This window comes from Natrix helvetica, assembly GCF_964273705.1.
Source record: "Natrix helvetica genome assembly, chromosome: 1".
Taxonomy (NCBI): Eukaryota; Metazoa; Chordata; class Lepidosauria; order Squamata; family Natricidae; genus Natrix; species Natrix helvetica.
This window is the reverse complement of record NC_138548.1, coordinates 116,111,072-116,137,804: the sequence shown is the minus strand read 5'-3', so window position 1 is coordinate 116,137,804 and position 26,733 is coordinate 116,111,072. Positions and strand designations below refer to the sequence as shown.

The following is a 26,733-nucleotide window of genomic DNA, read 5'->3' as shown; positions in this document are numbered from 1 at the left end:
GTATCCATGAATAGCACGACTAGTTACCGTATTTTTCAGATTATAAGATGCACCGGAGTATAAGACGCAACAAGATTTTGAAGAGGCAATTTTTTAAAAAAAAATTTTTTTGCACTCTGCAGATCTCCCAAAAACGGCCCGTTTGTAAAAAAAAAAAAAAAAAAAAAAAAAGGAGGCTTATAGAGTGCTCCTTGGGGCGAGAGGGGCAAAAAAATAGCCTATTTTCTGCTCATTTTTGCCCTCCCCAGCCCCCAGGAGCACTCTATAAGCCTTCTAAAGGCTATGCACAGCCATTTTGGTGAAGGGGGCAAGGTTTCAGGAGGCAAAAATTCAGTGTATAAGATGCACCCAGATTTTCAGCCTCTTTTTTGAGGGAAAAAGGTGTGCCTTATACTCCAAAAAATACAGTAGTGCCCTAGGTCCCAGTCAGTCTTTACAAATGAAACAAACACATCCATAAATGTACGTGGCTGCAACTGATTTGATTCACAGAACAGCAAGGAAGTTATTTAAAGCGGGATTTTCAGGGTTCAAACCAGGGGTAAAATCCACTTACCTTTGCTACTGGATCAGTAGCAATGTCAGTGTGCACACCTCCCCACATGTGCAGGACCTCCTGCGCATGCACAGAGTGTCAAAAAGGTACAGTAAGCGAACAGCGAGGGGGGAAATCCGTTGTGCCACGCGATTTAGATTAATATAAATTGCGTGTCATAGCTGATTGTTAGAAAAACCGGTTCACCTGAACTGGTTTCATTTATTTTTCTACATTTATTTTCAGAAGAACCAGTAGCATTTTTACTACCGGTTCAGGTGAACTAGTCCAAACCGGTAGCATATCACCCCTGGTTCTAACTATTGAAGCTGTTATTGTATCTCCAGGATTGTACCCAGGAGGATTTCAACCATACGAAAAAGTTCCAAAACAATTTTTTTTTAGCAGAGGTAATGATCTCAAAGGTGTGAGAGGTCATCCCAGAATAAGAATGAAAATGGACTCCCAAACTGGGTTCGGCTGTATTTGAAAACTGAGACAGGACTGGCTCCTCAAAGGCTTATACTGTAGGTAGCCCTTGACTTATGAACAGAATTGGGACTGCATTTCCAGTTGTAAGTCATTACAGTTGTAAGTTGAGGCACTCATGATCTTACAACATTTTTGCAGCAGTTGTTAAGTGAATCACCACAATTATTAAGTGAACAGCAGTAAAATATGCTCGAAAGCAGCAAAACAGTCACACGTCACAGTCATGTGACCAGAGAACACCGCAATCAGTTGCAAAGGAAAGCCAGTTGCCCATCACCTAAAATGTCATGTGACCGAGGAATGGGTGGCAGGACATTTTACAATGGACAGAAGTGCTTTACAGGCTAGAAAGCACCCGTTCCAGGTCTGGTGTAATTCTGAGCAATCACTAAGTGAATGGTCTTAAGTTGATTTTGGGTTTTACCAATTAGATGGGTTTGTTATAGAAATGGCTAGTTTATATTACTATGTAAAAGTAAAAAGTTGAGGTTTGATATTATTATCTTATTCTACTGCACCAGAAGGAGTGGGAAGTCAACGCCTTTTCTTTCTTTTTTCCCTTTGTCCCTTACTTTTCCCTTCCCTTCTCCCTGCCTTATTTTCCCACTATTTTCTTTTGTATTTTTGTATTTATATTTTAGCAATAGCACATAGACTTATATACCACTTCATAGTGCTTTACAGCCCTCTCTAAACAGTTTACCGAGTCAGCCTATTTCCCCCAACAATCTGGGTCCTCATTTTACCCACCTTGGAAGGATGGAAGGCTGAGTCAACCTTGAGCCTGGTGAGATTCGATCTGCCAAACTGCTGGCAGCCGGTGATCAACAGAAGTAGCCTGCACTATTGCACTCTAACCACTGCGCCACCGCAGCTCATTATAAACTAATGCAATTTTAAACTTGGAAGTGAATGGTTATAAGTCAAGGACTACCTGTATTTTGAGTAATCAAGGCAATTGCCTGCCTGGTTCTTTTATCATTGACCTCTCTCACCAATGCACAAGGAGACCAGCAAGCCACAATCATAAAGAAGAGAGTTCACATTCCGTGATTCTATCTGTACTGTTCAGAAAAGGCAGTCAATGTTAAAGGGAGTCAACAGTGACAGCATCAACTCAAGGCTCACCATAACTCCAAGGGCCAAAGCAAACAAGTTTTTGCTTCTTTGCTTTGCCAGTTTATTTCTGAAAAGGTTCTCAGGGAGTAAGCTTTTTTACAATCAAATATTTGCTACGGTTACAAATATTTAGCTAATTGAATATGTTTCGACAGCAAAGCAAAGATGTTGTTCAGGTAGTCCTCAACGTACGACCACAATTGAGCCCAAAATTTATGTTGCTAAGTGAGAAATTTGTTAAGTGAGGCTTGTCCCATTTTACGACTTTTCTTGCCACAGTTGTTAAGTGAAGCATTAATAACATGGCTGTTAAGTGAATCTGGATTCCCCATTGACTTTGCTTGTCAGAAGGTCACAAAAAGGGGATCACCTGACCCCGGGGACACTGTAACCGTCATAAATATGAACCAGTTACCAAAAATTACATGGGGATGCTGCGGTGGTCATATGTGTGAAAAATGGTCATAAGTCACTTTTTTCAGGGCCATTGTAACTTCGAATGGTCACTAAGAGAACTTTTGTAAGTCGAGGACTACTTGTATACGTTTGGAAAAGATGAACGTCCCCAATTGTCAAATGGCAATCTTGGGGTTCAATGCCGTGTCTCTGAGAGTTTTGTTCTTGATAAACACTTACGTGAGTTTTACTTTTAGTTTCTTGCGTTTTTCATTCAGTTGATAATTTTTAACAGTTCTGGGTTCATCAGGTACCAACCATGCCGCAATTAGTTTAACGCATAGAGCCACATGCTGGAAAATGATCAGAGAATAATTACCATATTATTCCTTCAGGCACACAGCTGCTTTGTCTTCTTGGCAATATTGAATAGTCAAGAAAACTGCTCTTCTAAACTACTTGGATACATGGATTAATTTAATTACTACTGGATATCAGTTCAGAATTATAATAGCATTTAAATCAACCATCATACAGAAATCATCACTGATCCTTCAGAGGCAATGGTCAAAAACCCTCTTTGTGCCAACTCTGATTTAACGGTGAGTTTATAGTTTATCAAACAAATCATAGTGCACATAAAGCCTAAATCCAAACTTTAGAAATCATACACTATGCCAAATTAAGCACACATTATGGATTAGCATAAAATGTAAATCCAACTAAGATAAGGTGATGCCTTCTGAATCTTGGAAATGGCATTCAAGGTATGAGATAAAGTATTTTCTATTGATAACTGGAAAGAGAGTTCTGTTTTCTTTTTCTTTTTTTTTTCTTTTTTAGAATACATTTATATTGTCTTTGCAACCCTTCTACATCTTTTAAATATCCATTATGTTTCTTTTATCTATACATATATACTTTATACCTCTATATCTCTATCCATCTATCATCTCTCTCTCTCCCTCTCTATCTATCTATCTATCTATCTATCTATCCATCCATCCATCCATCCATCCATCCATCCATCCATCTATCTAAATATTCATACATACATACATACACATATTTTTACATATCTTTTATCTCTATTGATTCCATACAATACATCTTATATATACATTTGATTCTCTTATATTTCTTATTTTGTACTATTTTTATATACAATATCTTATATTTTTCCCCGCTTGTTAATTCTGCAGTTTTGTATTTATTTTCTGGTCTCTTGATCTTTTTCCTCCGTTTATTCAGTGGTGGGTTTCAACATTTTTTAGAACCTCTTCTATAGGTGTGGCTGCTTCATGGGAGTGGCTTGCTGGCCATGTGACTGGGTGGGAGTGGCTTGCCAGCCATGTGACTGGGTGGGAGTGGCTTAGCAGTCATGGGACTGGGTGGGCGAGGCCAACTTGTAAAATATGGTGAAACTCACTTAACAACACTCTTGCTTAGCAGCCCAAATGTTGGCTCAGAAACTATGGCATTTGAAGCATGCAACTCTTAAAGCTGTCAAGTTACAAGACCCTTGCACCTCTAGCCCTTTAGAAAAAAACCACCCAGGGCTGTTCAAACTTGACAGCTTTAAGACTTTAAGGTTTAGATAGGATTCTTAGAGGCGGGTGGGGCGATTGGTGAGCCAGCCAATCAGTGAGCACGGGGGGGCAAGCGTGGTGTGGATGGGCGGGAGGAGGGAGCTGGAACCGGTTCTAAATGGCACTGTAGATTTGTGGAAGCACTTCTATAGAAGATATTAGAACTGGCAGGAACCCACCCCTGCCTTTATTGCTTTCCTATTTTTTACCTCTTGGAAAGAGGGTTCTATCGATGCTCATATCCTAGGACAAAACATAATCTCTAATCCTAAATAGATCTGACCTCTCCAATACCTGGTAGATACCAAGGGATTCCTATTTGCTAACAGATTTGGAGCTTGGGGTGGCGGGGGAGAGACTGCAAAAATTCTGACATCATCAGCTTTTTAAAACAGAATATTTTCAATGGTCAGTTTCTCTGGTCAAGCGACTAGATTCCACCCTGATTTATCTGCTGAGGTATAAAGTCCTAGTGTCAGGCCTGTAGTTGTGTTCCTTTTAGGATCTTTGGCCTGCCACACTTTCTATTATTTTCCTATGCTGTTTCATTAGTGTAGTAGTTGGGAGGGGGGAATAGAAAGGAGTAGATTTGTGGAATGTGTTGTTGTCATTCTTTCTAGAAGGCCAAGGTCATCTTTTGTCTCCGCACCTTGACACTTGACCAGAACCCACGGAGTGGAGTTGTCGGGGTCGAAGAAGAAGATTGGATCATGTGATGGATTTATGGGAGTGGGCATAAGATTATGAACTTTCAACTGGGTGGAATTCCAGGAAATAAATCAGAGTTGGAATTTCACAGATGTGCCAACATGTCTGCTTTATTAAATTGGAACTTTAAGGATAACTCTGCCTTGGACTCTGATTTATTTCTGCATGATATTTGGAACGCTGACACCTAGTTTCTGAGGACAATCTTCTCCTGCTCCGGAACTGTTAAAAGGCAGGTGTTCAACTGCTATGGAACTGTGAAAAGGAAAGATTTCAACTAATAATCTGTTTATGATGAAGCAACTGATTTGGATTTCAATCACATTTTTGCTGAAGGAGTCAAAAGGTCTCAGTGTGATACTGTACGTCCTGCTGAATTAATCAAGCATCCAGTAAAACTATAGACCAGGGGTGTCAAACTCAATTTCATTGAGGGCCACATCAGGGTTGTGTTTAACCTCGGGGGCCGGGTAAGTGTGGCCATGGTGTGTGTGGCCACCTCAATGTCACTCGTGTCAGGAGCACCCCCCTCCTAGGCTCCATTTTTGCCTGCGACGGCAGTGCTTTGCCAGTGAACACAGAGCTCGCGGCCCTCCTGAGCTCCGTTTTTGCTGGAAGAGCACTGCAGGAGGCCGTCACAGCCACAAATGGAGCTCAGGAGGGTCTCACATGGCAGAGTTTTTGCTGGCAGAGGCACTGTGGGCCAGTCCTTCACTGTTTCCAGGGCAGCCCTGCAGGCCAGATCTAAGCACCCTGTGGGCCTTGAGTTTGACACCCCTGCTATAGACCATTAAGGTAGAAATAGACCACAGTCCAAGTCCACTGCTGGATGCAGATGCTGAAGCCCTTTCCCACCCCACTCTTGCTTGCTCTCTGTCATGCTCCACTCTCACTCTTACACACAACCCCTTCTACTTTTCTTTCACATGCACAAAGGAAGACAGCACAATGCCTGTGAAGAAAGGGACACTTTTTCAGATAAAGAAATGTGGTGGAGCTTGAGGAGAGGCCTGGGGGATGGGGCAGATGGGAAAGCTTTAGAGACAAAAGTTGCCTTTTGGCAGAAAGTTTTGTATATCTGTCTTCAACAGGGTTCTTCAGTGCATGCTCATAAATAGTTTCAAAACTAACTCTGTAGGTTTTGCTGTCTGCACACGACTATCTCCATGATTTTGCAATCCAAATACTTACTTCAAACACAAATAGAAAGGCGACACGTGCAGCAAAAATGTGCCAAAACTTAACAGAATGAGTGTAATCATCACTGTTCCAGTAGTCTGGGTACCTGCAGAAAGTGGATAGAAACAGGTAAACTTTGCAATTTATTCATTTTTCCCACTTTCCCAAGCATCCTTCACATACTTTTTCTCTGCTTTAAAATATATTTCTCTGCTTTAATAGGCAAAGGTTCTTAGAATGCCAATGCAAAGTTCGTTTTAAAATCATTTATTTTAATGTAATTTATTATTTAACGTCTAAAGAGCATAGTCAGAGAAAACAGAAGTAGCATAAAATAAATCCTAGTACTTAAGTAAAACCAGTTTTGGTACACATCAGTTCTTTCATTAGAGTGCTGAATACAAATTATAGAAAAGGAGGAGGCCTACATCCAAAAATCTTGTCTGGCCTGCTGTGTACTTTCTGTTTTGAATCGGAGGGCACAGGAACATTGATAGGCATTAGCCAATACCTGCAATGAGTTATCTTATTCCCCATTGGGTCCGTCAGATTCACAGTATTCTCAAAGTGCTGGACATTGAAAACTGAAAGGCTGTGGTTGATATAACCTGTCAAACAGCTATGGAAGCACAACAAAGCAACAATCAGTATGCAATACTTCAGTTCTGCAAGTTGTAAAACACTTAATTTTGGACCAGAAGATATTTTATTTTAGTCATTTCTTTCCCTTTTGGTTCATTCTAACGTTCAAGGTAACCTAACTGCAGTCTAAAATAGGAACTCACAAGATAAATTTAATACTGTTAAAATCAAACTCTGTCATTTAACTAACAAAGGCTTGGTGAATCATGCAGCTGTTAAAAGGGGAGAAGCAAGAAAGCTTGGTGTTATTGGTGTATTGATAACACCTCACTCTCAAAATCTAATGGCCTCTTTCAGCAGTTTATGTTGACATTACATAAAACAGAAGACAACATAGAACATTGGAGGAAACCCTAAGTCAGTGACCTAGCTGTTGAACAACTCTTGTAGTGCCACCTTCTGGGCATGTCTCAAGAGGAAGGACTGGATCCAATGCAAAGCAATGACCCCATGATCTAACTCTGCCAAAAGACCATGGTTGACTATAAAAAGTTGTTGAGAGTTACAGGAGAAGTAGAGGTTGGTACTCCTTTGCATTTGCCCAACTGATATACCAAGATGGCCAAAGCAGCCTCAGTACCATATCCCAGATGAAACCCTGATTGAAATTAATCCAGAAAATCAGTCCATTACTTTTTAAATCATTTTTCAGATTCCAGAATGCAATTTGATTTGATACTGGGCTATTATTAGAAAGGACTTTTTTGGGTCAAGAAACAACTTTGTCGGTAAAGGTCTTATAGTTGTTTCCTTTAAAAGCATCAGAAACTAATACCAGGCTCAAGGAGAGAGATGATAGCTAGATAACAATAGATAGATAGATCAAAGAATCCTCTATCATAAGTCCTCTTTGCTGCAAGCACTGCCATGGAATGAGATTTCAAATGATCCTGAAAGAAGGCCCCATTCCATGTCTGTCCTATTCGTAACAATATATACTTACTATCTTAATTCTTTTGTAGTTCCTATTAGCAACATTGATAGACATGCCATGTTTCAGATTTCCAATCGCAAATTACAGTTACCAGCCTAAATACAAAAGTGTGCCCTAATATTGTAATTTCATTATTACATGAAACATGAAACAAAATATTACATGGATATGCATCTGGATTACGTTAGAAAGCACTTAAAAGTCACTGGGTTCTTTGATGGTCGAATATGGGAGATATTTTTCCTCAGTGCAATACTTTTGCAAAATGTGGCCAGTCTAAAAAGCTATTTAATTTCCTTTTCTGTGGTTTTCAAGCATTGCTCTATTTGGCTAATTCTATTTTTTCCCCTTCATTTTAATCTATATACCTTTTTATTCCATAACCATACACCAAGAGGCCGCAGGCACATAACACTCTCAGCTATTCAACTACATTTTAGATTGTTTAGTAATGGGAACCCAGCCTGTGTGGTTCAACATATCATGTGAATCAAGCCACTGAACTAAGTTATTTACGATTATTTACCATAGATAAACACGTCACGCAAACAGGGAAGAGAAGCAACAGGGTCCACTACAAATACAAGCTCACTAATCCTTACAAACATACAATGTTTTTGAAACCCAGTTATATTCCTATGATGATAACAATGAAGATTATCCATATCTTTTCTCCTATTAACCTTAAGCTTAGAGGAAAACTACAAACAATATCTTTATTTAAATAAAGAACCAATAAATGATACATTTTATTTAATAGCCATGTTAGAATTTCAGAGAATACTAACTCAATGCCAGTATTGTTCTTCTGCTTGCATGGACTGTATGTATATTGGTACACCAGTATGGGGATGAAATCTGAGGTGAAGGCAATAACTAGGCCATTGCCAATGACAGAGAGTATACCAATTGTTTCTAGGATGTAGTACCAGATACCTGTAAAGGGAATGAAAAACAAAAGAGATACTATCTTAGTCCAGAGGTGGGTTCCTACCAGTTCGGCTCGGTTCGGCTGAGTAGCTAGTAACTTAGCCTGCCACACCCCCAAATCAGTCCTCTCGTTTTTGCTTCTTGTTTTTGCTTCTGCGCATGCGCAGAAGGATTTTTTTAGTACAGTGCATGCACGCATAGCATGGATCAAGTGTGTATAATAATTAATAATAATTTATTAAATTTCTAGACCACCCCCTCTCCCCGGTGGGACTCGGGGCAGTGTACAGGAATAAATTTAAAACGTACAAACAATCATACACATAGGTAAAAATCAAATTAAACAACCCCTGTACAATTTATAAAAATTAAAAAACAGACCTTAAAACCAATCTTAAAAATTTAAAAATAGAGATAGGTGGAATTAGGCCAAGCCGGCTAGCTGGAATAGGTGGGTTTTAAGTTTCTGACGGAAGGAGCGGAGATCCGTAGTCATTCAAATGTCAGGGGGAAGGTCATTCCAGAGGGTCGGGCCCATCACAGAGAAGGCCCTTCCCTAGGCGTCGCCCGCTGGCACAGCCTAGTGGACGGCACCCGGAGGAGTCCCTCTCTGTGTGAGCAAATCGGCCGGAGGGATGTATGGGGCAGGATACGATCCCGCATCCTGTATGCCTGTGCAGCGCGTCCCTGAGCAAACTGGCAGTAGCAGCAGCTGGAACCCACCCCTGGTCTTAGTCAATATGTGGAAGAAAGAGAATTTACTCTAATTGTAATGAATCCTTACCCCTGCCCCTTATAGGGAAGAATAGTCTTTTTCCTGCAAACTGCTTTAAATACAGCATTTATTTGTGGAAAATGTAGAATATAAATGAACTGCAGGCTTAATTAATTGGAGTAACAAGGATTTCCTTCTGTCTTGGTCACTTTCTATAGAGGTACAATTGAGACTATTTTAACAAACTGCATCACTGTTTGGTTTGGTGGCAGCAATGCTTCAGATAGAAAGTCCATAACGAGAGTAGTAAGAACAGCCTTACCTAAGGACAAGATTATATCTATCTATCTATCTATCTATCTATCTATCTATCTATCTATCTATCTATCTATCTATCTATCATCTATCTTATCTATCTATCTATCTATCTATCTATCTATCTATATCTATATCTATATCTATATCTATATCTATCTATCATCTATCTATCTATCTATCTATCTATCTATCTATCTATCTATCTATCTATCTATATATATATATATATATATATATATATATATATATCACTCTGAGAGAAAAAGCAATATGGAACAATGTGGTGATGTGTGTTATTTAGAGCTGTGTTATTTCTCAAACCTGGCAACTTTAACTGCTAGCTGGGAAATTCTGGGCATTGAAGTTGAAAAGGTAGAGAAACACTGATTTAGAGAGAGAAATGGGAATATTGCCTTCCTCATTTTCATTCTCCAAACAGCATCTATCTGGACCTTCTTGCTGTGACCAAACCACACTAGATTGTGACTTGGGAGACTGTACTTAAATGGTTTTAGCCAAAAGGCTTGAAGTGATGTATTGCATTGGACATCAAAGACTATCAAAGCATTTGACTCATCCCAAAATTCTATCCCCTTGTTTAAAAGCAGCTGTATCGAAAGAATATCTTATTGCAGTAAAATTGCTGCTTTGACGCATGAAACAGGCCTACCAAATGGGCTGGGAGGGGGGAATCTCTTTGATCTGCATCTTACCAATGGTGTTGGCTTTCTTGGGCACCATTCGCTTCTGCAGTTTCATCATTTTGATAGCATCCAACCGAATCTCAAAAATGTTACTGATAAAGGCCAGTAATGGTGCAAGGGGGAAAGCAGCCACGAAAATAGTGGTGAAGCTGTATTGTATCACTAAGGATATAAAGAAGAGGATGAAAAGAGGCAGGAAATTAAACAACATGAACTTTTGATTACTAAATTTGTTGGCTTAAAAAGGATATGCATATTCTAGTCCCAAGAGCTTGCAGGCAATAAGGGTACAATGGTGTCTATTCCTTTTCCAAGGAAAACATCTGTCATTAAAAGAACCTTATGGGAGCTCTAGTTCAAAATGCTTGAGCTTTATGAGCGACAATGCAATATCTTAACTGTACTGGGCATATACAAGTTGGATTCAAGACGTTAACATTATTATTGCGATGAAGAATATTTCTTTCAAAGCATTGGTGATAAGAAGTACTGAAAGCAATCAATTCAACAATACAGCTACAGTATTTCATTCTCTTGTTCCTCAAAACTATCGTGTAGCTTTGACTGACAAAACAGCCAGCATTCTAACCTTAGTTTGGCCCCCATCGCAGGTTGCTGAGTCTTATAATGTTCTGTGAGCTTTTCCACTGAACTTCACTTACTCATCTCCATGTATTCATCAAACAAGGTGAAGACATTGACTTCATTGAGCTGATAGTTCCATAGCCATTCCTCCTTGCACAAGTCCTGGGATGTCTCTTCCACATTAACCCTTTGGGGCTTTCTGTGCAGCAGGCGGCACTTGTAGGTCAGGGAACTGAAAGGGCAAACATGTAATGTTAAGGAAAGTAAGATTCAAAAGTAGACATCTGTCAACTGTTAAGGTGCTCATGAATATCCACTGTTAAGGAGGCTAACAACAGACATAATCCACCCACCCTACAACTTGATGACTTCCCCAAATGGGAAACCCACAACTCCCATTTCCCCAGATTCTCAACTAATCAGGTTGCCTTTCTTTTTCAAATTTCTTTGATATATTTTTTTCATGAAGGCTAAAATATCTGCACTCTGAACAGTTGATAGATCACTCTCCAAATAGCCATTTGAATGTTCCTGCAAAGAAAACAGCTATTCATAGGCTTGATTCACACTGGAGGTAACACTTCTGTTCCCTTGGTATTTTTTCAAAAATTACATAGCCACCCATCTCAGCTGACTCTGAATGGCTCACACATTAAACAGCAAAACCAAATGCATATAAATGAAATTTAAAACAGTTAACTTTAAGCATTAAAAAAATATCAATAGAAGAGAATGTTTCTAGCTCAGGGATGGGGTCCTTGGTGCTCTCTGAGCTTGCTTCTTCAGTGTGATGTTACTTAGTTGGGTAATGAAATGTCTGCAAGAAAACAACCACACTCAGAGATCATCAAGGACTTCATTGGGGGGAAAAAAGAGAAGTTCATGAAAAGGCCAGCCTACAGCTCACAGACAATACAGCTATCTTGGAGAGTCTCCGTGCCCAGAGGATCCTGATGGCACTCTGAGATTGAGCCAATCTAACCTCAGGAAGGATGATGTTCCAGCGGGTGGGTGCCTCAGCACAAAAGGTTCTCTTCCTGAGTCCTTATCAGATGAAGCCCTTTTGTAGATGGGACCCTAACATGCTCATCTGTATAATGTAGGAACTCTTGGAAAACAACTAGCTATGCTCCATTTAAGAAGTGAGGCAATTTCTTTAAATAATCGCTTCTCTATGTATGATGAGATGGGCAATTGCCAGATACCAAACCACTTGCGGACTTCCAAGTTCTGGAGAAATTTCAGTTGTCAGCTAAATATTTCCAAATCAAACTTCATTGGAAGAATAAAGAAATCAAATGAGTTAAGTTTCAGAGAGGCTTAATGCACTTTTACACTGCAAAGCAAATAAAAAACGGGCCCTGCTCTGCCATAGTAATTATAATCCTGCAGAAAGCCACGACTCTGTACATCATCATTATGTCACTGTGCTGCCCTCTGGCTGCTGACAAAAGGTGGTGGTGGTTGTTTTTTCTGAAGTGCAGAAGCAGCAAGCATGGTATTTGTTCAAGAAATATTTGTGATAGGATTCCTGCAGTTTACCAGCTCAAGATGCCCTTAAATAGGATTCCCACAATGGGGCAAACGGTTGTAACCATGTGTATAAGCCCTTAAGCACAGGCACGTGAATGAAGTCCTTGCCCTCACGCCCTACTTCCAAGTGCTTATATAGAGCTACCGTATGTGTGCAGGGGAGAAGAATCACAATAGTAAAAAGGGAAAGCACAGAACGTTGTTATTCCACAATCGCCAACTCCAAGAGAGCCTCCTTCATGCCATGGTTCTCCAACTGTTTAATGTAAAAATGCACGCCACATATCTCACAGGCAAAGGTGCATGTTGAGGAAAGTAATGCCATTGCAGGATGTTGTATATCCTAGATGTAGATGATTTAAGCCTATGGGCTGCACTACATCTTCCCAAAGAAGAGAGGTCCCACACATATCCCTAGATATTGGCTCACCTGCTTTGAAAGGACAAAACTCCTTCCTTGCCTTGAAGTCAAAGAAGTACAGTTCAACATTTCTTTTCCCAGAATTGAACTTGTCATTGCATGCATGCATACACACGCACACGCACGCACACACACACTTTTTTCACTTGAGCTGCAAGTGTGCAATGATCTGGAAAAATAAAGAGGGAGCTGGATTTGATCTACTTACGGAAGAAAGTACTCCATGAGGTTGCTGAGAGTTTGCTTTAATGTCATAATTACAAACATCTGAATGAAAAGGTCTGTAATGCAACCACTCGGATGACACTAGACAAAGAAAAAGGAATGCGCTGTAAGCAAAGAGTGCTTCCAATGTCATTTTGTTTTGTACTCTCACTCTGCAAAAGGCGTACGAGGAAAGAAAAAGTGCACAATCTGTACATTTCTTACGTTTTGTCCAGCTTTTCCTCTCAAGAGCTCAAGGCGGCAAACAAGGTCTTTCTTATATCCATTTTATTCGCTCCCAAATCAAAGATCACACCGAGAGAGAGTGATCCACCCAGTTGGTTCTAAGTACATGATCTGAACTTGTCTTATGCATCTTGCATCCATGCCTACCCATTACTGTCATGAACACATGTATTAGGATGCTTCCTTCTGGTAACTTTTATAGAACATTCAGAGTGCAAGTCAAAAGTTATAGTGAGATTTAAGCAACAGAATTATCTCCATCTGGAGCCAAGATTTAAATCATCCCAATATGCTAAGAGATTGATGAAAAGAGATGAATGAGAAATTAATTTAATAGGAGATCAAGTCAGGAGTGAAAAAGGGGATTGTAGTAAGGTAGCTTACTTCTTCCAATCTCCATTTGCCAGCCACACGTACATAAGATCCTGGACGGCCATTAATCCTAATAAGGAAGTGAGATTAAAATATAAATTGTTCCCAATCCTAATGATAGCTTTGATAATTATCATATACAGAATGATATGTTAAAAAAATCCCAACAAGAGTCAGATCTTCAAAGGACATGGATAAATGAAGAATTGAGGGTAGGAATCTTAAGTTTTCAATAATGTGGCAAATTTTTCAATAAAACGTAGATCTTGAGTTTCAGCTCTAATACCTGCAGTTGCCCAATACATACACAACTCTCCCAAGTTTACTACTTACTGCTTACCTCCCTAGGAAGAAAGCAACGTAGATCAGAGAAGAGAAATAGGTGAAGAACTGGAAGGTGAAGACTTTAATGGTATAGCTTTTCTCTCGCTCGCTGAATGATCTTGGCCTCTCTGGGAAAAAAGGCATAAAATTATACAGTCAATTATAGCCTTTGGAACATCTGATCTTGTCTCATGCACGCCTTACTCCGTTTCAAGAAAGTATTTGTCATGAAGCATTGAACATCTCTGTAGTGAGTCTTCATTCATCCCCTACAGAAATCTTCAGCTATCAAATTGTTTTCCAGTTGTATTGAGATTCAATTTGCTTCATCCTTCATGATTGCCCATGCTATCTTGAGCTGCCAGAAGTTACAGCCCAAAACAGCTGGACAGCTCAGATGAAAACAGGCTGCTCTACAATCATTCAGTACATATATATTTCAAATAGAAGGATGAATGTATGCAGCATCAGATTCTTCTTACCTAGTTCACAGAGGTAGTGTGCAATATACTTGTTCACCTGCAATAGAAATATAAATTATACAAGTGTAGAGTGCCTGCAAAACAGACAGTTTCAAAATAAGTAAAAAGTGTGTACCTTGGTCATAATGATGATGCTTAAGTAGTGCATCACTGCACCTGTCAGGACTGCCACCGTAGTGGCTTTCTCTTGAAGAAATTGTGAGTTGGATTGAGTAAAGATTACTGTCAGCACAACCCTGTAGATGACCAAGGCATGGGCAATCCCAATCAGCACACATATCTAAAAAGAGGTAAGAAAGTATTGATAGCACCAAAAAGGAAAACATCAGAAGAACAATGGAAGGCCAGGTGGTCCATCATGTAAGCATGATAAAACTACATCAATTCCATCTAAAGCAGTGGTGGGTTGCCAATTTTTTTACTATCATTTTGGGTGCGCTCCTGTGCGCAATCATGCATAACATTCGGGTGGGTGGGTGGAGCCTCCAGCCGCCATTACTGGTTCACCTGATCTGGGCCGAACAGGAAGTAACCCACCTCTGATCTAAAGACATGGGTTATGACCTATGTTGATTAAATAATAAAATTATTAGTCTTGAAAGTGCCATAAAGTGCCATAAACTCTAAATGTTTAACTGCTGGCTGTTTCATACTACCTCTCTGAAAGTTTTGTTTGTTTGGGTTTTTTATAGGAAGATGGAACAGAAGATGGCTGGCTAATCTTTTTCTCTCTGCCACTTCTTATCCGTAGAAAGTTCTGCTAAAATCTTCTAAAAATAAAATTTCCAAATTTCTTTTTTGGGAAAAGTTGTCCTGCTGCATTATGAAACAGTATAAATAATCTGCTGATTTGTGCCAAATTTCAGCTCCATCTGGAAGGGAAGATCTGGGTTTTATTTTCATAAAAACCTCCAATGTCTGAAGCTTCTTGGAGAGTTTCACAACGGCCAGAATTATTTTTTCCTACTTTCCTAGCTCCCAAATGGGATCTGAATCCCATTTGTGTATCCAAGTTTTGGAAGAGCAGCACAAAGTCCCTTTAGGGATCCTTCAGAATACAAATTTCGACTAAAGTGGACCATCTTTTAAAGAACATCTCAGTTTTGGCAACTGTAGTTTGATGGTGATGCTATGTGATCTGTGGCAATGCCCAATCTCTCACACATCTATGGGTTCCAAGTTTAAGATTATTGATGTGCCAGGACAGCTGAATGGTAGGTTTAATTAATGGGGGCAAGAACTGGAATGTAGAAAAAACTTCTGTTTCCTGTATCCATTTCTATTTGAATAAACAGTAATCCTGTGGGTTAGACAAAGTAGTACTGGCCAGAAAAATGAACTAAGGGTTTAAACTGCTGAAAGTGATACTGTCAGCTGCCTTCCAGGAGATTATTGTGTCACCTGTCTGGGTGTTTAAGTTTCTTTATTAGCATTTTAATAAAGGTGATATTAGCTTTTTAGCATGGCCAGGGCCAGATTTTCCTATAGGCTAACTAGGCTTCAGCCTAGGGCCTCAAGATCAAGAGGGGCCTTTTATTTATCCGTGCCACATTTTTTATAAAGGTTAGTACCAATTACAACATGTTTCATTTAATACATTGATATATATCACAGTAATGATGTATTTTATTATCTCTCATGTAATTTACAAACTTAAAAATGGGAGGTGAAAGGGCCCCATAAGTGGAATATAGCCTAGGGCCTCTTTTCATCTAAATCCGGCCCTGAGCATGGCATCCATATTTCTTTTAAAGTATAGAAAACCATATTTTTCTTTTAAAGAAAGCCATTTCTTCTTTTGATAGGGAGAACTAACCTTTCCAACAACTAAACAATAGGGAGCGTATTCTAGAAGTCCTTGAATATTTGCAAGTATATTAAGATATTGACTCAATTGGGAAAGGTGATATGGCCCATAAATTTGCCACTTGTGGAATATTATCTGGAGTCAATGCTTTCTGGATTCAATTTTCACATGAAATGAACGTCTTTTATTGTTTGGTCACTTGCTTTCTATCACATATACTGAATGTGTGTATTATTTTTTTCCATAGTCTATTAAAAATCTTCCCACCCTTAATAAATGCTTTACGCTTTGCCTGAATTACTTAAGTGATTCATATTTTCAAGTTTGCAAAAAATTCCCATTGCAAAGGGTAAAATTGTTTTATCTCCCAAATTCAGGGAGTAGATCTTCACTCCATACAAACCCCATGCCTAAACTTCTAGGCAACAATGGTATCTTATTCACATGTCCCATTGGTGTCCAGCTGGCATATTCTTTCACAATAAGCGGTGAAGACCAGGGGGGAAAATGTAATGCATGCTTTGCCTATTATCTAGGCATATATAACATTGCTTATTTTTATTATTTAGAAATAAAGAAATCTTTTGAAATGCCTTTTCATTTACAGGAATCTCTTCTAATTATACTCCAAAGGTGTAGTATTTTTCTTATATACGTACCATTAATAAACATCCAAAATAAATATGAAAAGTAAATTATGAAAACCATATCCACATACCATAATAAGAGCTAAAATAAGCACAATTATACTGCGGATATATGAATGCTGATACTCCTCAGAGGTATTTTCAGGGTTATTGATGAGCTCCAAAGCCACTTCCTCCTACAGAAAGAAGTACAGTCACACTTAGCAACCTCTTGTTAAGGTTTCCATTTGTATAAACGTGGGAAGAAAACATCATTATTTGTTCTGTTCAGAAAAGGGACTACAAGGAAGAAAGTTTTATTAATATTACCTCTTCTGACTCAGCTTTTTAACTCCTATCAATTTTGTGATCCCAGTGGTAACAGTAATCACATTTTTCTTAAATGCCTGAAGGCTTTAAAATTCTGAGGTTATTAAAGTGAGAAGAGAATCTTTTCCTTTATTTCAATTTTGTTTCATGATGGTCTCTTATAGCCAACCAGACTTGGCATTAAGATAATGCTTGAAATCAATGTTTGAATTGGGATAATATTGTATTTCAGGGACAAATTCTGGATTTTAAAAATGTATTTAATCAGCAGCGACATACTAAATGATTAGTTTGCCATTTACTTTTGCCCGTTCCCCAATTCTGCAGTAAAAAAAAAAATCCATGGTGAAGTTAGGGGTGAAAGCTGCGGTGACACAGTGGTTAGAATTCTGATTCTGCAGTATGTAAAGTATGTAAAGTAATATGCAGTATGTATATTAGCTACCTCTGTGAATTATCCTCAGAACCTAACAGAAGCAATCAAATAATTCAGCAACTGTAAAACTATTATAATCTCTATTTCATAGGAGATGGAGACCTACGTTAAATTTCCTCAAGTATATGCTGCCCCCATCCCAACCAACAAGATTAGAAATATCTTTTCCTAAGAGATTTTGGGGGTCATTTGCTCATTTCTGTGATTAGGGGTAACTGTGTGCAAAATACAGACATGAGACAACTGAGTTAAAATATGCAAAACATTTGCATACAAAGACAGAAATGGGACAGAAAGCAGTTGGGCTGCAAAAAAATTCCTAGGCTGATTAAACAAAAAAAGGCAAATGCTTCCTATTTCTACGCCTTTTCCAGGAAATGCCAGAGACAGATCTTTCTATATGCAAATAAGTGCTCTGATTCCACTACTACCCTAATAGCCTCATAAATCAAGGATTGAACATGTGAAGCTATTTTACATTTGTCCCAAATAATAAAATACTCTCTTTCAGAGATCTGAGACTGTTTTATTTAGATGATAGGATACAGCTAAAAGCAAGTGTGAGGAGTATATGTGACCCCGTCTCTTTCACTTCAATTAAAGGTAAAGGTAAAGGTTCCCCTTGCACATATGTGCTAGTCGTTCCTGACTCTAGGGGGTGGTGTTCATCTCCGTTTCCAAGCTGAAGAGCCAGCACTGTCCGAAGACATCTCTGTGGTCATGTGGCCTGCATGACTAAACGCCAAAGGCGCATGGAATGCTGTTACCTTCTCACCAAAGTTTGGTTCCTATTTTTTCTTTTTACATTTTTACATGCTTTTGAACTACAGAAGCTGGGACAAGTAACAGGCGCTCACTCTGTTACGCGGTGCTAGGGATTCGAACCATCAACCTTTCTGATCAACAAGCTCAGCATCTTAGTCACTGAGCCACTGATGTGTCCCTTCGTGTCACTTCAATTACCAACATTCAAAACGGACTGATTCAGAGTTTAACTCACCATCACTTATTCTGTCCTAACCAACTCTGCCGGAAGTTTGATTTAAGAATTACGATGCCTATATAAAAATCCTAACTGTCACAGAAAAATCACAAAATAAGCTTCTTTAAAGAACCTTTATAAAAACCTGGAGATATATACGATAATGAATAGCGCTAAATCAACAATTTATGGAATGAAAGACATAGGCCTTCCTAAACTGAGCTGATGGACAATCCAACAACTACCACTGTTATTCCTTGTTTCAAATCCCAGAATGACAATCTGAAGACAAGAGAAAATTTCTAGGAATCTCAACTGGAACTACTGTTCAACTGTAATAGAGCTTTTTTACTGATCTCTGCCTCAGTGCAAAATTGCTGAAGTTTCTACCAACATTTTCAAGTGATATTAGCATTAATATCAGGTGGCAGTCAGCAATATAGCATCTGCAACATTCCAGATGGCACCCAATGCAACCTGTCCACTAATACTAGGCAAATACAATAAGAGCTTTGTGATTTTGCATGGAATCTCTTTGAGCATTTGGAACATGTAAACATGGATTGTTTTAATTTAATTTCAGTTATTGGTGTTCAAAACACTGCATAAAAGGACTCTATTTGGGAATTGGGGCCATTTGTCTAAACAATTGCTGATTCTTGGTCTAAGATACAAGTAGAAATGTTAACTCCTTATTTATGTATTTATTTATTTATGTAAGAAAGTATGTATGAATGTATGTATTTATTGATACAATATGTCAGGTTAGACATCAGCACCTGTCTAGTAGCTGTACTTGTACTAAAGCTATTAAAGAAGAGGTTTTTTCCTTGCCATCAGAGATATTAAGAATGTTCTTATGTATGAGAAAAGAACTGGCCTTACCTCTTCTTCATCCCACTGGTACATATTCCAACGACTGACAATTTTAGCTCTGTGTCGCTTCCATACCTCCAAAAATACAGTGGCTGTACATTAAGGACAAATAAGATAAAGAGGGAGGGAGGGAGGGAGGGAACAAGGAAGGTGGGAGGGTGAGACAGAGAGACAGCAAACATATCATTTTCAATCTCTTCCATGAATCCTCCAGTATTCTGCATAGAATAGGGCAATTCATTTTATAAAATTTATAGAAGGCATTTAAGAGCTACCACAACTCTGTTTATAAAAGCTATACCAAGATCTGTGCTTAATGCACAGAGTTGATTGCAAGCAAGGTAACCTAGTATGCTTCTCTAAGTTCCACGGAGTGCATTTAAAACAAAACAGTAGCTATTACTTTCAAAAAGTATACTAGGATATATAAAGATAATGTTTCCTTTGAGTCAAGCGTGATGCCTTACAATTCTTACAATTCTCTCTTTTATACCTAGGATATCTTGATTTCTCAGACCAATTTTCCAAACTGTCCTGTTTAGACTGAAATCTCATTCTCTTATTCTGAGTGTTAGCTTGACCTTCCAATTTTCTCTCATTCCCAATCTTTGGTCATATGGCCACATGGAAGTGGCTTGCTATTCATATCCTCTGCCTTTATATATATATATATGACATATTGTGTCACAACCCCTGGTATGTCCAAATATGGGAGGGAGCATACTGCTTCCCTTTTCTGTCTATCTGCTCACCCTAGGAGCAGTCCAGGCAGAAAGCCATTTTTTTATGTTGCCTTGTTACATTTTGTTGCATTTGTGCTGATAAATAAATAAAGGGAGACTAGTATAGATCTATTTCAAGCTATTTAGCTCTCATCAGCTAGCCATACCCTTACTGTAAATTGAACCTGGGCTGTATTACATATTAGGCAGTTTTATTAGCCACTAAGCCACAGGCTCTCCTCCTTTATCAGGGGTTGTGACACAATACATACCTTTTTCCCTGGCTTAGCTGATAAAGGAGGAGAGCCTGTGGCTATATATAAATCTATGTGACAGCCTTGGTATTTCCCAGTGGTCTCCTATCCAACTACTGCCCAGGTCCATTGAAATCAGCCAAAGTATGCAGAGGATATATATTTCTAAGGGAATGTTAAGAATATAATAGAACATATACAATGATTTGTTTCCCATAAGATATTGCATATTCTCGTAGCACAATAAGAGATTAAAAATATTGGGGCAATGAAGAGAAGAAAGGATTGTCCTATGGAGAGAAAAGGGCTTACATTTAAACAGCATTTCTCATGAAATTAATCTTCCTCAAGCTTACCCCAGACAGTCATGAACATTGCAAATAGAACTGTCCCTTCATTGTCAACCACATGGGTGATCTAAATGGTAAAAAGAAAAAAAGAGAAGAGGTAAATCACTAGAGTTCTTTGGAAAAACAGTATGTGGCTTTTTCCCCATAATGTTGCTTTTTGTCATTCTGCTTTCTTTGATCACATATGCCCCACTTCCCCTGTGAACATGGATGGGTGGGCTATTCAGCTGTGACACGGATCATAAAGACATCATGAATTCTTTTCTTATATTTAAGTGAAATGTAACTGTAAGTGGTATTCATTATTTCTGGCTCTAGTTCCCGTAGAAGCAGAAAATGGATTCCTATTCATCTTCCCCCTGGCACCTTTTTACATACATAGAATTGAATGAGCTGGAAGGGACCTTGGAGGTCTTCTAGTACAGCCTCCTGCTCAAGCAGGCGAACCTACCATTTTATGAATATATGAATACAAATATAATGTCACTTTCTTAGTCTTATTTTTTTCAGATGCACCACCCCATGTTCCTTCAGCTTCTCCCTTTAGGGCAGGGGTGTCCAAACTTGGGAACTTTAAGACTTGTGGACTTCAACTCCCAGAATTCCCCAGCCAGCATGAATTCTGGGAGTTGAAGTCCAGAAGTCTTAAAGTTCCCAAGTTTGGACACCCTTGCTTTAGGGTATCTCCTCAAATCCCTTCTAGCAGCTGCTTCACAATGCTGCCTCATGTTCAGCTTTCAAATGTCCACACCTAAGTCTCTCTCCAATACAGCATTTCAAAGCCACATATTCTCTATCTTAAGATGCGTGCCCCATATTTCTCCCCTCTAAATATAAATCCTTATAATTCTCTTTTATACCTAGGATATCTTGATTTCTCAGACCAATTTTCCAAACTGTCCTGTTTAGACTGAAATCTCATTCTCTTATTCTGAGTGTTAGCTTGACCTTCCAATTTTCTCTCATTCCCAATTATGCTAAGCAGCCAATCAATGCCTTTAGCTAGGTCGTTAAATTAAAATGTTGAATAATACTGGTCCCAACATAACTGGCTATGTCTCCCCAATTTAATGTAAAGTCCATAATTTTTATTGTATGAGTGTGTTAGCTAGCCAGTCGTGGATCCCCTGTGCTGTCATGGCATCTAAATTACTCCTTAACAGCCTGGCAGTGAGAATGTAATGTGGAAACTTGTCTAAACTTTCCCTGAAACTGAGGTTGATTACATACCTATCAGTCACATTATCCACTAAAGGGAAATCTCTTATGATCTATTTTGGACAAAGTAATGCTGATTTCTAGCAATCATGTCATTATCTTTGAGATATTTTTGAAGGAGCATTTGAGGGTCAAGCAAAAGACTATACATTAAACTCATCTAAACACTCATGGAACTATATGGTGTCAAATTAAGCAACTATCCCCTTTATAAGTGTCTGTTTATTTATTTATTCTTTTATTTATTTTTCAAATTTATACAGTGCCCATCTGACAAATCAAATGACTCTTGATTTGACAAAGGAAACTGAACTCTTAGTTTAGCCATAAAATATTTAGAAGGCCAAAGTCTGATGGTCAGGTGGGAAAAGATGCTGAGAGGCAAGCCAATTTTTTGGAAAACAAAGGAAGTAACCTCACACGCCCTATATTCATGGGAGTATGATGCTTTGTTCTTTCAAAATTCCATTGCCTTTTTTAGTACTGCCCCATTATCTGATAGTTGTTCTCTGAGAGCCTCACTCACCTAAGTACTGAAGTTAAACCCTAAGGCTGATATCACTGGAACCATATATATATTTCTCTCCCTTTTTGCAAAAAGACCACATTTGCTCTTCTCAGGCCCTCTGGCTCTTCCCTAGATCTCCTTGCAAGCAGATCAAAAGATACTTTTCAGCAGCCTCCACTGAGAAAGCATAACTACCTGTGGATATTCTGTTTCTTGGGCAGTAGAAGTACTAGAATCATAAGAGAACCACAAGACAGATATCACAAGTGAGATATTTTATGTTCTTACCTTGGCATATGTGCAAGTGTCTGATAAAATCCAAAATGGACACTTCTGGTCACAGAGTGGACACATGATGGTAGTGTTGGCCTCACAGATTTCTTTACTAAATCAGAGAGATAAACAAAATTGGACATTTACTGATTTATTATCCCTACAATTCAATAACAGGGCACAGCCAGAACAGGTTGCTATTGGTTGTCCTTGACTACAATGCTCATCTATTCCATCCCTGCAAAATTTCATAGATGGTGATAAATTGCTTTGCATGCTACATTTTTTGGAGACACAGTATGTCAATATTATGGCACAAGTAATAAGTTATCATTCCTGGTCAGTTTGGATAAGTACCACTTAAGCATATTTATTGGCTTCCCTTAAGGAATTCCTTCTCCCAAAGTAGTTCAGGGCTCACAATATGTTAAAAATATAAAAGTCACTCATGCTATTATTAGAAACCATCTAAAACACAAAAACGTCAGAAAATGTAATAATGTTAAGTTTACACAGTCACAGAATTTAAGGGAGAATTTTTACAAAATGTTTTACAGATGGTATTTAGATCCTAAGAAATTATCATGTATGTACCCAAATATTCAACCAAAATGCTGGAGATGCGGGTGTTTAGATGCTACTTTTTTTCATGTATGGTGGACTTGCAATAAGGCTAAAGCTTTTTGGATAAAAATATGGTGGGTTATGCAAAATGTATTTAAGAAAAGAATACAATTTATTCCGCAAATGTTTTTATTGGGTATAATTAAGGATTTTACTAAAGGGGAAACAAAATTGGTTTTGTATATGGTTACAGCAGCTAGGTTGTTGATTGCGCAACACTGGAAAAAAGATTCTTTACCGACAATCGATCAATGGATTCAGTAAGGGCCAGGGTTTGCGGAAATGGCAAAAATTTAAGCTTTCTTAAAAGGTTAGAAGCAGGAGAATTATACACAGGAATGGGTGAAATGGATTGATTATATACAGAAGAAATATCAGACTAGGAAGTACTATGTAGCCTTTAGGTAAGAATTTTTAGATTGACAGATGAACAGAGTAAATAACATATGGGATGTTTGGAATTACTGGAGTGGTGCACAGCGGAAGGCAGGGGGGTGGGTTTGATTGAAAGGTGGGGGAGGGTTAGGGTGGAGGGTGGGGAAATATATATGTATAATTAATTTAGAAGATGGGACTAATGGGATATTGTTACTTTAAGAGAAATTTATGTTATGATTTATATATGTTCAATTAATTTAGAAGATGGGGTTAATGGGCTATTGTCGCTATATGAGAAATTTAAATTATGATTGTTGGGAGCTGAGGGCGTACAATATTTGAATGAGAAATTTATTTTAAGACGGGGGGAGGGAAGAGGGTATAGTATTTGTATGTGATCTATATTATATGTCGGGGGGGTAAAAAGGGGGGAAAATTTGTTTGTATAAAACTTTTTCAATTAAAAAAGAAAGAAAGAAAATGTAATAATGGTTATAAAAAAATATTTGGGGGAAATACTATAATTATAAAGACAAAAATAAATCAAAGTATTATTACAACCAAAGCATGAAGAACTGCAATGATTTGTTGATCTTTAAGCAATAATGTGGTATGAAACAATCCTAGGGAGAAAAAAGTGAGTTGTTAGGTAAGTCACCTGCAAAAATTCCTGCAATTATTAGATTGTAGCACTCTTCAGAGTGCAAAGGGCATATGATGTCATCACTATGGATGCATGGATGATATCACACATGTACACACAAATGTGATTCTGAGGTCAATTTTTTTGTCCCTTTGTGCCCTTGTCGCATAAATATCAAGATGGCAATATCCCACATTCCTTATCAAGCACTAAAGGGGAAAAGTTCTCCAGACCTAAAATACTTTGAGAATGGGTCTAACTGTTGGCCTTCCTTAAGGGCAATGATTGCCTACGTTATACTGTCAAGATCCATAATTTCACATCAGGTAAGATCTGCCCAACCACGACATTTAGGAAGACTCTCTCAAGCCAAACTTAATTCCTGGTGACTTTATAAACAGGTACATGTAGTTTTTTGGGTTGTTTTGCAATAATAAGAAATGAATTCACCATCTTCTTCTGGAATATTTTTTCAGCTTCCCAGGTCAGCCTACAGTTCTAGGATTTCTTGGGAGTTTCCTATCCAAATATAGGTGAAACTCAAAAAATTAGAATATCGTGCAAACGTTCATTTCTTTCAGTAATGCAACTTAAAAGGTGAACTAATATATAGATAGATTCATTACATGTAAAGCAAGATAGTTTAAGACGTGATTTGTCATAATTGTGATGATTATGGCTTACAGCTCATGAAAACCCCAAATCCACAATCTCAGAAAATTAGAATATTGTGAAAAGGTGAAATATTCTGGGCTCAAAGTGTCCCACTCTAATCAGCTAATTAAGCCATAACACCTGCAAAGGATTTCTGAGCCTTTAAATGGTATCTCAGTCTGGTTCAGTAAGAATCACACTCATGGGAAAGACTGCTGACCTGACAGTTGTGCAGAAAACCATTATTGACACCCTCCATAAGGAGGGAAAGCCTCAAAAGGTAATTGCAAAAGAAGTTGGATGTTCCCAAAGTGCTGAATCAAAGCACATTAATAGAAAGTTATGTGGAAGGGGAAAGTGTGGAAGAAAAAGGTGCACAAGTAGCAGGGATGACCGCAGCCTGGAGAGGATTGTTAGGAAAAGGCAATTCAAAAGTGTTGGGGACTTTTACAAGGAATGGAGTGAGGCTGGAGTCAGTGCATCAAGAGCCACCACACACAGACGGATCCTGGGCATGGGCTTCAAATGTCATATTCCTCTTGTCAAGCCGCTCCTGAACAACAAACAATGTCAGAAGCCTCTTACCTGGGCTAAAGAAAAACAGACCTGGTCTGTTGCTCAGTGGTCCAAAGTCCTCTTTTCTGATGAGAGCAACTTTTGCATCTCATTTGGAAACCAAGGACCCAGAGTATGGAGGAAGAATGGAGAGGCACACACTGCAAGATGCTTGAAGTCCACTGTGAAGTTTCCACAGTCTGTGTTGATTTGGGGAGCCATGTCATCTGCTGGTGTTGGTCCACTGTGCTTCATTAAGTCCAGGGTCAATGCAGCCGTCTACCAGGAGATTTTGGAGCACTTCATGCTTCCTTCCGCAGACGAGCTTTATGGGGATGCTGACTTCATTTTCCAGCAGGATTTGGCACTCCCCAACCTAGCGGTATCCCAAAGGCGCCAAGCAATGTGAGCGCCTTTCTCCTCCCCCCCCCAGTTCCTGTGGCTTGGCACCGTCAGGATAGTGCTATGTCGGTGAGCGGTGCTCTGCCTGGCCTGAGGGGGGAGGTTATCCAGGGGGTTTATTTTCAGGGGTGGGCTTATATTTTTGCCCACGCGAAAAATGTGGCAAGGCTTTAGTTTCAGGACAGATTGTATTTTTGGGGAAACACAGTATCATTTGCTTCGTTGCTTAGATCCCCTTATATAATATTGCTTCTTAAAGTGCATGCTGTTAATAACTCTTCTTTTTCATCTGCTCCTCATATTGGTTATGGGCCTTTTGTTTGTTCCAGATATCCATGGCACACTTGAATGGGTCCACATAAAGCAAAAAAAAAAAAAACCCCTGACAAATGATTCTGCCTCTTTCCAGACTGCTTGTATCCACACAGGAAGGCAACAACTGGGGACTTCCGGTTCCGGCGGCTGACGGCGACGGGCAACTCGTTTGCTCGCTCCGGCTCCCCGGTGGGCTTCCCCACTCCTTGGGGGGCACAGGACGCCCTGAAGAGGCGTCCTGCCGGAGGGGCGGCATCGCGGGGGATCCCTGCATCGGCAGCGGCCGGCGGGAGGTCCCCTGCGCGCTCAAGGCACCGGGGAGCAGTATCGGAGGGCGCGTAAAGCGTCTTCG

At 39.1% G+C, this 26,733-nt stretch overlaps 1 protein-coding gene across 2 annotated transcripts in view; it reads right to left on the bottom strand.

Annotated features, from left to right (window-relative positions):
- ANO9 (anoctamin 9) overlaps positions 1 to 26,733 on the bottom strand; it is a 64,199-nt gene that overhangs the window by 4,879 nt on the left and 32,587 nt on the right. The window contains exons 9-23 of one of the 2 annotated variants that reach the window (XM_081937222.1): positions 22,826 to 22,922; positions 20,818 to 20,878; positions 19,561 to 19,577; positions 16,954 to 17,040; positions 14,544 to 14,708; positions 14,429 to 14,465; positions 13,963 to 14,074; positions 13,635 to 13,692; positions 13,009 to 13,106; positions 10,924 to 11,078; positions 10,271 to 10,423; positions 8,383 to 8,530; positions 6,530 to 6,637; positions 6,031 to 6,124; positions 2,783 to 2,895 (exon numbers count right to left, since the gene is read on the bottom strand). In XM_081937222.1, the coding sequence (XP_081793348.1) occupies positions 2,783 to 2,895; positions 6,031 to 6,124; positions 6,530 to 6,637; positions 8,383 to 8,530; positions 10,271 to 10,423; positions 10,924 to 11,078; positions 13,009 to 13,106; positions 13,635 to 13,692; positions 13,963 to 14,074; positions 14,429 to 14,465; positions 14,544 to 14,708; positions 16,954 to 17,040; positions 19,561 to 19,577; positions 20,818 to 20,878; positions 22,826 to 22,922 (1,503 nt within the window). Of the gene's footprint in view, positions 1 to 2,782; positions 2,896 to 6,030; positions 6,125 to 6,529; positions 6,638 to 8,382; positions 8,531 to 10,270; positions 10,424 to 10,923; positions 11,079 to 13,008; positions 13,107 to 13,634; positions 13,693 to 13,962; positions 14,075 to 14,428; positions 14,466 to 14,543; positions 14,709 to 16,953; positions 17,059 to 19,494; positions 19,578 to 20,817; positions 20,879 to 22,825; positions 22,923 to 26,733 lie in introns of both variants that reach the window. The other variant, XM_081937221.1, reaches the window with a different exon arrangement.